The sequence below is a fragment of the Quercus robur genome, chromosome 12 (genome assembly GCF_932294415.1).
Source record: "Quercus robur chromosome 12, dhQueRobu3.1, whole genome shotgun sequence".
Taxonomy (NCBI): Eukaryota; Viridiplantae; Streptophyta; class Magnoliopsida; order Fagales; family Fagaceae; genus Quercus; species Quercus robur.
In genome coordinates this window covers 36082534-36094062 of record NC_065545.1, presented here as the reverse complement: position 1 = coordinate 36094062, position 11529 = coordinate 36082534, and the positions used below count along the sequence as shown (strand labels likewise).

Sequence of the window (11529 nt, the reverse complement as noted above, 5' to 3'; positions counted from 1 at the left end):
TTGATGTCAATGGTGGGGACCATATAATTAATATACCAATACTATCCGGTTTGTGAAATATTTATGATCCAATCAATACCATAGTAAAGCCAATTAAAATAATGACACTTTTTAAACAAAATAAATAAATAAATAAATAATGACACTTTATCTACATTAACTCACTATTTCATGTAACGAGAGATTATAATAGTGTTGCTCATAATTTGGCCAAACATGCACTTCACATTCAAGACTTTTTAATGTGAATGGAGGAAACCCTATCACAAGTTTTTCATGTACTTCAGGTTGATTTAGCCAATTTATTTCAATGAATTTACAGCTTTCCCCCTCAAAAAAAAAAAAAAAAAAAAAAAAAAAGTTGTATGGTGAGTTATGAATCTTTTTTTTTTTTTTTGGGTAAATTTTCAACCTATGGTGTTTATTCCTAATAATAACTCTTTAATCATCAGACTAAGACACCAATCAGTTTTTAGTATAGACAGAGATTGAACTCCAGATCTCTTATTCAATTATCAGAGATTTTACTAGTTGAGCTAACTGGAACCCACAACTCACCATACATCTCATATCTTATTTTTAAAACGCAATCGAACAAAGTGTTTCTCTAAATTAGTTTGAAGAAAAATCCTACGAACTCCTCATATAACTTTATATTGAGTGGGAATTTTGAAAATTTAACTGTTAAATTGCATATTATTATTATATACTTCATGCTTATAAAATTTCAAGAATATTAAAGATTAATTGCTATATCATCAAACAAATGTTAAAATTTTAAATTTTTGTGATCTAAAATTGTATATTAAAAACAAGTTTATTAATTGAATAGTAAATAACATCTTAATTAAACGAAATTTTATATGAATGTTAAGAATATAAAGAATATGAAATTCAACGGTTTAATTTTCAAAATTTACCACCAAAAAAGAGATATATGAAAAGTTTAAAAAGTTTCTCTCCTAATTAGTTTGGAAAGAAACTTCGTTCCAGCAAAGCCTCCTCGACGAGAAATTATACAGTCCTCTGGTGGACTATGTCACTTGTCCACCATTCTACTAAAATACTTCCACTTGTTTAAAATTACTGAGTCAGTAATCAGTTTCAGTTTAAAAAAGTTTTCTAACTCAACAATTTTAAACAAGTGTAAGTCTTTTAGTGGAATAGTTGACCACGTCACTTGTCCACCCTGTGGACCTTATAATTTCTCCTCCTTGACCACCGTCACCACAATGGTAGGAGCAAATCAACCAAACCTACTACCAAAAAAAAAAAAAAAAAACAACACCACCACCACCACAAAAAAGTCAGCAAGATGAACTATTGGTCGAACCTTCCCCTACACATTTTTTTGCTTTTGATGGTTACAAGAGACCATGTTGTAGATTCAGAGACACAAGTCAACATGATTTCATAACCAAAGACATTGACTTCTGACAGAGAATGTTTAGCGACAGAAACAAATTGCATTGAATGTTCTGACATTAAACCAGACAAAGGCACAACACTAGGAAGACATCATCGAGCATCACAATAATAGTTACGGTACAGGACAGCAAATTTTAGTCCACAACACTACCAAGTTAATAGAAAAGAACACAGAGACCACGAAGAAACCCATTTATTTGTAGTAACAGGCATGGAAGTAGACACTAGACACCACCATGTAAACTAGTTAAATGAGAACATATCATTCCTCCTCAGATTCAGACTCAGCACTCTGGAGCAATTCGATGAAAGGTCGAGCATTCATCCATATCTGAGAGTCTTTGTTGCCTCCCTTCAGGTATGTGAAGTGGACATCACCTAGGGCCGGCCCAAGGCCTAGGCCTAAGGCTCCACAACAAATAAAAAAATTTTCCTACTAAAAAAAGGTTCATCTCTCTTCGTCCAAAATTTTATAAAAATATAACATTTTTTAAATAATTGGTATTTTTTTTTAAGAGTGATACTAAAAATACCACAAATTTTACTATAGGTTTAACTGACATATCACCAATCACATAAAAAAGTAATTCAAATACAAATAAATTAAGTTGTTGAAATTCATCAATTATAGTCATAATCACATTTATTGTGAACATTTTGTAGTATTTTTCTTTTTCATTTCTAACAAGGCTTTTGAAATAGGAGACCTATAAAAATTTAAACCAATTGAAACCCTCATATGTTTAAAAAAAAAATGTTGCAAATGTGATAAATCATCAATAATGACTAATCTCCTGTTAAGCCACACACCAAATAATATCTATCTATCTCTTTCTCTTAAAAAGAATATATAAAATTTTTGCCTTAGGCCTCAAATTTTGTTGGGCCGGCCCTAATACCACCAAGCAAACTAGTTAAATTTCATCGGTAATGTTCATCCATTTTTGTAAAAATTCAAATCTTAGCTTTTTAATCCTTTTTATGTAATGTTTTCAAATTAAAATGTGTTTTTTAACGGAAAAGTTAGAGGTGGATTATGACAGCCTAATGGAGCAGATCTCAAGTGGGTAAAGTGCTAAATTTTGAACCACAAATATGTAGCTTAAAATCGAGTCAAACTACAAGTGGGTAATTTGTAATTAACCCAAATATAAAATCATTAAGCCTAATCTTCTTTGGTTTAAATCAATTATTTACGATCACATAATAATAATAATAATAATAATAATAATAATAATAAACGGAGTAATTTGCGCTGAAAAAGTAAAGATAAAAAATTGTTAATATCAATGTATAGGAAAGACTTCTTCCAAAAAAAAAAAAAAAAGAGTATTTTGTGTTTCAGATATGTGTAGTGAATCTCTAATAGCTTGTCAACCCCACGCACCATTGAGACCACTTATTATGATTGTTTTCACTTCATAAACCTGAAACATAATATATCTTCTCGGTCAAGTCGGGTATTGATATTTAATTTCTAGATTTGATGCTTTTAGGTCTTAAGTCTTTAAGAAATTCCGGACTTTTACACTAATTTTTTACACCCTAGAGTAGTTGTTATTTATTTTTTGAAACAATGCTAGAGTCACAACTTTTACCATAACTCACCATATAACGAGTTGTGAGTAACAGAGAAACAAATGGTAGGTCCACTCCTCACCACTCACAACTCGCTAAACAGTGAGTTATGTAAAAAATTGTGATTCTAGCATTTTCCTTGTTTCGGCAACTAGTGAAGTGAGTGTGTGAGAGTATGCGGATTTTCTGTGAAAAATTAGCATTGCTGGTAATCTTTATACATCCTTGGCAATAATGTTCACTGTTCAGATTGACTGGCATTCTTTGAAGCAATCAAGTAGGCATCTTCAGACTTCAGCTATAATTGCCTGACCTTGGAATTAAACTAGGCATATTGAATCAATTTGTAATCAGGTTGTATGGGTTTTTTTTTTTTTTTTGGTGTGTGGTTTGTTCTTACAATGGGGTTTTTTACTATTGAAAAGTTGTTGGGAAAAGAACTTAAGAACCATTACAAAAATAATATTGCAAACCATAAAGAATGTTTCAGTGTCAATGATAGAAAGAATGATTACCTAAAGCTCATAAAATTTAAAAAGCTTAAAGCCACTGATCAGTGAGTAGTAACTAATTCAAAGGATTATGGCTTCTTAATATGAACTGAAGAACATGAGCCCCTCAATTGATTTGTTCAAACTTGAAAGGCATTTCTCTTCAATGTGAACGTTGGGTGGCATTTGGTTATGGCCTATCCTATTGGTAACCATAGTCCAAAAGGACGCTTAGTAAGACACAGTGGTTGCCAAGATTTGATTCTCTTTGTAATGGTGGGGTCTCAGCAAGCAAATCAAGAAAAGAAAATCAAAAGGGAGGCGAAATCCCATGTTCACGCCTACCTTAGATGTTCTATGTTCAATTGGAAGTCAATAAATATATATACTTACAAATTTGCAATCGTCAAATGCTTGGAAATTTGAATCAAAGAAAATCCACAACTAAGAGGTGGAAGTTTCCGTATCCCTTTCTTTAGATCTACCATACTTTACACACGCCTTATTTCAATCTTTTCCATTTGATTCTCTTCTACTATTATTTTTCTCATGCAGCTAGTCAAAAAAAAAAAAAAAAAATTGATGGGACATGCTGCTTGAAGACTCAATGTCAAGTCTTTTCGGTGAGAAATGAGCAAGCTTCTCAAGTTGAAGAGAAATGGGCTGCAAAATGAGCAATGATAGTTTTACACTGTGTTCTAGATACACAATGTCATGTTACCTAAAATCATGTTTTAAAAATATAATTTTAGTTAAAATTGTGAAATCGTATTTCAAAACACAATTTCATCATTTCAAAATTATAACTAAAACCGTGTTTTCATTTCACAAGGAGTATGTAATAAGATTTAGCTCAATTGTCAATAGAGATCGCATCCCAATCAATGAGTTTGAGCTCAATTTACACCTCATGTTCCTAAATTGTTATAAAAAAATTGTGAAAATTTTGTTATACTTATTATTTGATTTGAACTTCAGAAGAAAAAGAGATCTAACAGATTCTTGTTATGTGTTATTTTTTGTATTTGGTGTAGAGGGAGTTTTTTGGTTTATTTTGAATTGGATTACATGATGAGATGCATGTCTAACGTTGAACTGTATGAGTGATTTTTTATTTTTATAATTTTACATAAATTGTTATAATTTATTTCAATCAACCAGTTCTTTATTCTTTCCAATTCTTTGTAGTTATATCACAAAATATATATATATATATATATATAAATATTGAGGAATATTTTCTGGACTTCTAAGAAAACCCTAAAATATTGGATTGATAAAAACTCAACCCAATTGAAACCCTAAATTGTTTAGAAAAAATATTGTAACTTGATCTATTGAATTATCATTAATGAAATTTTTTTTAATAGCTTGAGTGTTCAATTTTTGTAAACTAATCATCATACACACGTGGATTGTCAACACTAGTCACTTTTAATCTTTCACACAATTACACTACTCTCCCTCATTTTGAAAAGCTAGATTCTATTTTTCCCAAATACATATATCTTTTATAGGATTTTAGTAATAATACTTGTTACATTTGTTTATGTTCAAAGAAAATTTTCAAAAAAAAAAAAATCCTACTTAATTATGATCAATATTTATGTCACAAAAACATTGAGTATATTTATCAATTAAAAAAATTGTTTGCAAAAAATTAATTAGTTATTTTGCATCACCAAAAGTAAGAAGAATGATTTTTAATATCAATGTGTAGGAAAGACTTCTTCAAGTAATTAAAAAAAAAAAAAAAAGAGTATGTTGTGTTGAATCTCTGACAACTTGTGAGCTCCACGCACCATCGGGACCACGCATTGTGATTGTTTTCACTTCATAAACCTGAAACACAACATATCTTCTCGGTCAAGTCGGGTATTGATATTTAGGGGCTGTTTGATATAACTAAAACAACAATTTTTAATGTTTAAATAATATTATACGTATTTTTACATATTTTTCTTTACATGTATTTTCAAAAAATATAAACAACATTACTAGAACAACATTACCAAACACCTTCTTAATTTCTAGATTTGATGCTTTTATGTCTTAAGTCTTTAAGAAACTTCGTACTTTTACACTAAATTTTTACACCCTAGAGTAGTTGTTATTTATTTTTTGGAACAATATTAGGGTCACAACTTTTGCCACAATTAACTAAATGGCAAGTTGTGAGTAATGGAGAAAAAAATGGTAGGTCTACACCTTCACCACTCACAATTCGTTAGATAGCAAGTTATGTAAAAAGTTGTAGTTCTAGCATTTTTCTTGTTTCAGCGACTAGTGAAGTGAGTGTGTGAGAGTATGCGGATTTTCTGTGAAAAATTAGCATTGTTGGTAATCTTTATACATCCTTGGCAATAATGTTCACTGTTCAGATTGACTCGCATTCTTTGAAGCAATCAAGTAGGCATCTTCAGACTTCAGCTATAATTGCCTGACCTTGGAATTAAACTAGGCATACTGAACCAATTTGTACTCAGGTTGTATGTTTTTTTTTTGGTGTGTTGTTCTTACAATGGGGTTTTTTAATATTGAAATTTTTTTTGGGGAAAAGAACTTAAAAACCATTACAAAAATAATATTGCAAACCATAAAGACTGTTTCAGTGCCAATGACCGAAAGAATGATTACCTAAAGCTCTTAAAAGTTAAACAGCCTAAAGCCACTGATTAGTAACTAGTTCAAAGGATTATGGCTTCTTATATAAACTGAAGAACATGAGGCCCTCAATTGATTTGTTCAAACTTGAAAGGCACTTCTCTTCAATGTAAAAGCCGTGGGTGGCTTGTGGTTATGGCCTATCCTATTGGTAACCATAGTCCAAAAGGGAGGCTTAGAAAGACAGAGTGGCTATCAAGATTTGATTCTCTTTGTAATGGTGGGGTCTCAGCAAGCAAATCAAGAAAAGAAAATCAAACGGGAGGCGAAATCCCATGTCCACGCCTACCTTAGATGTTCTATGCTCAATTGGAAGTCTATATATATATATATATATATATATATATAGTTAAGTTTAAGTTACATTTGATGTAACTCTAAGCGATATTATATCACTTAATAACTTATTATTAGATGTGAATTTTGAGAATTCTACCGTTAGATCACATTATATTCATATACTCTCCATACTTACAAAATTTCATAGTGATCAAAGATTAATAATTATGTTATCAATCAATTATTTAAATTCAAGTTTTTATAATTCAAAATAATTCATAAAATATGAGTTTATGGATCACATGGTAAATAATATCCGATTGACATGAAAATTGACATATGTGTTAAACACATATAAAACATGTAACTTATTGGTGGGATTCTTAAAATATGAATTTAATAATAAATTATTGGGTGGTATAATATTCTTTAGAGTTACACTAAGTGTAACTTGAACCTAATTTATATATATATATATATATATATATATTCTTACAAATTTGCAACCGTCAAATGCTTTTGGAAATTTGAATCAAAGTGGAAGTTTCCATATCCCTTTCCTTTGATCTTCAACACTTAAGACACGCCTTATTTCAATCTTCTGCATTTAATTCTCTTTCACTATTCTTTTTCTCATGCAGCTAATTAAAAAAAAAAAAAAAAAATTGATGGGACATGCAGCTTGAAGACTCAACGTCAAGTCTTTTCGGTGAGAAATGAGCAAGCTTCTCAAGTTGAAGAGAAGTGGGCTCCAAAATGAGCAATGATGGTTTTACACTGTGAACTAGATACAAAATGTCATGTTAGCTGGAATTACGTTTTAAAAATATAATTTAAGTTAAAATTGTGAAATCATACCTCAAAACACAATTTCGCCGTTTCAAAATTATAATTGAAATCTTGCTTTCATTTCATAAGAAGTGTGTAATAAGATTTAGCTCAATTGTTAGTAAAGATTACATTCCAATCAATGAATTTGAGCTCAATTTACACATCATGTTCCTAAAAATAGGTTGAAGGCTGAATTCTAAGATTAAATTCTTACATTATGTCACTAGATAAATGACCGATCAGTTAGCTTACAATTCCAACACTGGTAGAATGGCTTGTTTTTGATAGGTGGCTTGGATTGGATCCATAGTTATCAAATTTTAATGGCATTAGGAATGTCAACGTGGATTTTTGGATTTGGTTTGAGCTAATACTAGGGACACAAATATTTGACTATCTTTTTACCTAGCGTGTCAAGTAAGTTATGACTGCAGCAATGTCATTTTTATATGGATTATTATTCACACTACTTTTATAATTAACACCATACCACCTAAATTGTTATAAAAAAATTTGTGAAAATTTTTGTATACTAAGGGTCCGTTTGGATACAGCTGAAAACTGAAATTGAAAACTGAAAAAATACTGTAGCAAAATAATTTTTAAATGTGTGAATAGTATCATGAGACCCATTTTTAATAAAAAAGTTGAAATGTTAAAAAAAAAAAAAAAAAAAAAGGCTGAAAACACAAAACGTGCGTTTGGAAAACGCAAACGCGCTTCCCAAACACACACTTACTATTTGATTTGAACTTCAGAAGAAAAAGGGATCTAATAGATTCTTGTTATGTGTTTTTTTTTTTTTTTTTTTTTTTTTTGTATTTGGTGTAGAGGGAGTTTTTTGGTATATTTTGGATTGGGTTATATGAGAAGATGCATGTCTAACGTTGAACTGTATAAGTGGTTTTTTATTTTTATAATTTTACATAAATTGTTATAATTTATTTCAATCAACCAGTTCTTTATTCTTTCCAATTCTTTGTAGTTATATCACAAATATATATATATATATATATATTAAAAATATTGTGGAATATTTTCTGGACTTCTAAGAAAACCCTAAAATATTGGATTGATAAAAACTCAACCCAATTGAAACCCTAAATTGTTTAGAAAAAATATTGTAACTTGATCTATTGAATTATCATTAATGAAATTTTTTTTAATAGCTTGAGTGTTCAATTTTTGTAAACTAATCATCATACACACGTGGATTGTCAACATGTATTAGTCACTTTTAATCTTTTACACAATTACACTATTCTCCCTCATTTTGAAAAGCTAGATTCTATTTTTTCTAAATACATATATCCTTTATAGGATTTTAGTAATAATACTTGTTACATTTGTTTATGTTCAAAGAAAATTTTCAAAAAATAAAATTCCTACTTAATTATGATCAATATTTATGTCACAAAAACATTGAGTATATTATTATCAATTAAAAAAATTGTTTGCAAAAAATTAATTAGTTATTTTGCATCATCACCAAAAGTAAGAAGAATGATTTTTAAATGAAAAGATAAAATATCAAATAATAGAAACCTAAAAACAAATATTATTTAATTGATACTTAAACATAAGAAATACCTCACTTATATTAATTGACTTAGGCGAATATTGAGCCAGTTCTACTAATAAGAGGGGAGGGCTGCTTAATTGGTTTGCCGAGGGTTGCAAAGGGACTGGTGTGTTTTGTGTGTGTATGTGAAAATGTTTTATGCCTGAGCCCAGAGGTAAGGTATTATTTTTCACCTTTCTCAACAGCTGTGATTTGTCAACTGAAAATATTTTCAATTTGATCACGATTTTATCTCAATTTGTGCAAACACTTAAAAACACCAAAAATATTTTTGGGAAAATATTATTGGCTGTGCTGCCATAAGCAACCTAATTAAGGAGAAATTATTACGTCTACCAATTTTTGTTAAATTACCGATGTCTCAGAAGTTTAAGTTATTGAGATAGGATAAATTTAATCATTTAACCACATACTTCTAACAATTTTTCCCTTGTTATAGCAATATTGATGAATGACCACTGTATTCCGACATAATTTTGCTCACAGGTTTGTGCCCAGTGTCCACTAAGCTCATTCTCCACAGTCAATGGTCTGGAATCTAGAACTACTATCAAAGTCTTCCTGCACATGGATTCAAATGATGATAAAACCTAAAATATTGAAAGTCCAACATGTACAGCCACCCACTTTAACGGAGAGAATGAACAAAGAGCATCTTGCACTGCCAAATTAAGCCCTCCCATCCCCTATATATATATCAGTCATGTTCAATCGTATTAATTCATTCTACCTTGTAGAGAAAAAGGGAATGGGAAATATGATGAAAGGCTCAAGGGTTTTCATGCTTTTGCTAGTGATCACCATGGTTGTTTTAAGCATGGAGGAGGGTGTAAAATTGGCCAAAGCTGCGGGACCAAGCGCTGCACAATGCAAAGAGGAGAGGAGGCTTGGGATTAATGCTTGCAAGCCAGTTGTTTATGGCAAGCTTCCAACGCCAGAGTGCTGTGAGCGTGTAAGGGTTACCCATATTGAATGTGTTTGCACTGTCGTTACACCAAAGTTGGCTGCCCTTATTGATATCAATCGTGCAATTCGCCTCATTGAAGGTTGTGGTCGCAGGGTTCCTCGCCACTTCAAATGTGGGAGTAAGTACTCTGTCTCTCCTTTATCTCGAGAAATTATTCACTCTTATAGGATGAGTCATTCCTTTCAATCTCTCTATATATGTTACAAAATATTGGAAAGTTGGACAAGTCTTATTTAGAATTAAGTTATTTTCAATCAACAGAGAGTTCATGAATTAATCAAGCTAATTAATTACATATAGTTTGATATGAAGAGTTTTGGTCTTTTTACCTAAATTAAACATTTAGTTAACTGAATACATGCTTTGTGTTTATGACATCTTTTTCTTTTTTCTCCTTTTTGCAGGTATCACTACTCCATGAATCAAAGTTGCTAATGCTTTGTTGGCTCTCTTTTCTGGTTACTATAAAAATATGATTAGTTATTGTCAACGTGGTTGGAGAGAGGATGGGTAGCCTTGGATCAACAGATAATAATGGATTATTATTATTAATAAGAACTTCTTGGGTTATTTCCCAGCCTCATGATTGATGATTATGTAATGTACTGTTCTTTAATTTCTATGAATTAAACTTATTTATTATACTAAAAAATATATTGCAGGCTTAGTTAAATTTTTTTCATTCCTTCGGATATCTTAGCATCATCATTTGCGGGTACGACAGAGAAGCTAATTTTTCTGTTTTTGTATTTGTTATGTGGGTTTCTGATGGGTAGAAGTGTTAAGAATATGAATCCTAGTAAATCACCATTTGTTGAAGCTATTGAAGATAAAGTTAGAGAAAAAGTCTCAAATAACATCAGATAACTAGAGTTTATCCCTTTTTGTTGTAATCTTTTTATTTTTCAAATGCTTGTAAGCCTGGAGATTGATTTGGCTAGCTTTCTTTACACTCTGTTTTTCAAACTAGAAGAACACTATGGCAGGGAATGATCTTTTTTCTTTTTTAGAACCCAATTTACTGCTGCTTGGGTATTTTTGCTTCTTAGGATGCAAGATGGTGAAAAGATTAAAGATTTCATCATCCATTTTCATATTTTGACAGTAAAAGATGGCCAAATGGGTTGAATTTCTGTAAAATTTTCTGGCTGTGATTTTAACAAGTTTTCAGTTTTTTAAAGTGGTATTAAACCTTTATACCTGCATTCTTATAGTAAAAAAAAAGGTTCTTTTTGTTGATTCCTTTGAAAAGCTCAAGTTCATAAGTGATGAAGTTTGAAACGATGACGAGTTTGTAAAAAAACAAGGAGAGAATGGGTCCGGCGGTGATGATGTTTCAGAGAGCAGAGGGAGGCGAAGGGTAGAAGATTACAGAAATAAGAGAGAGAGCGTTCTAACGGGGGAGGAGCCTGACCCCAAACTAAGACCATTTAATTAAAATCCATATTGAGTCAACACCGGTTGAAACCAATCACAATCGATTATGCAAATTATGAATACAAAGAAAAAAGAGTGGGAAATTTTCAATTAATTTCTTGAATAATGATGCAAATTTCATTTCATTCAATAATTAGTTATTTCATGAAGTTTTCTTAATCTTCATCCTCTAATATAATTAAGTGGCAACTTCACTGGGAGGTATGACATCGTTTGTTGAGTAATCATCTTGAAGACTTGATCGCGCCCTGCCATTTTTAGAACATTGTTCT

General features: G+C 30.8%; 1 protein-coding gene across 1 annotated transcript; it reads left to right on the top strand.

Annotated features, from left to right (window-relative positions):
* The first annotated feature begins 9438 nt into the window (after nt 1-9438).
* Nucleotides 9439-10472, top strand: LOC126709994 (uncharacterized). Its single transcript, XM_050410377.1, has 2 exons — nt 9439-9938; nt 10225-10472. Exons 1-2 carry the CDS (start codon nt 9557-9559, stop codon nt 10239-10241), a joined length of 399 nt encoding a protein of 132 aa, XP_050266334.1. The 5' UTR covers nt 9439-9556; the 3' UTR covers nt 10242-10472.
* The last annotated feature ends 1057 nt before the right edge of the window (nt 10473-11529 follow it).

Excerpts from the sequence above, each read along its gene's own strand:
- LOC126709994 (XM_050410377.1), top strand. The coding sequence starts at position 9,557 with ATGTTCAATCGTATTAATTCATTCTACCTTGTAGAGAAAAAGGGAATG.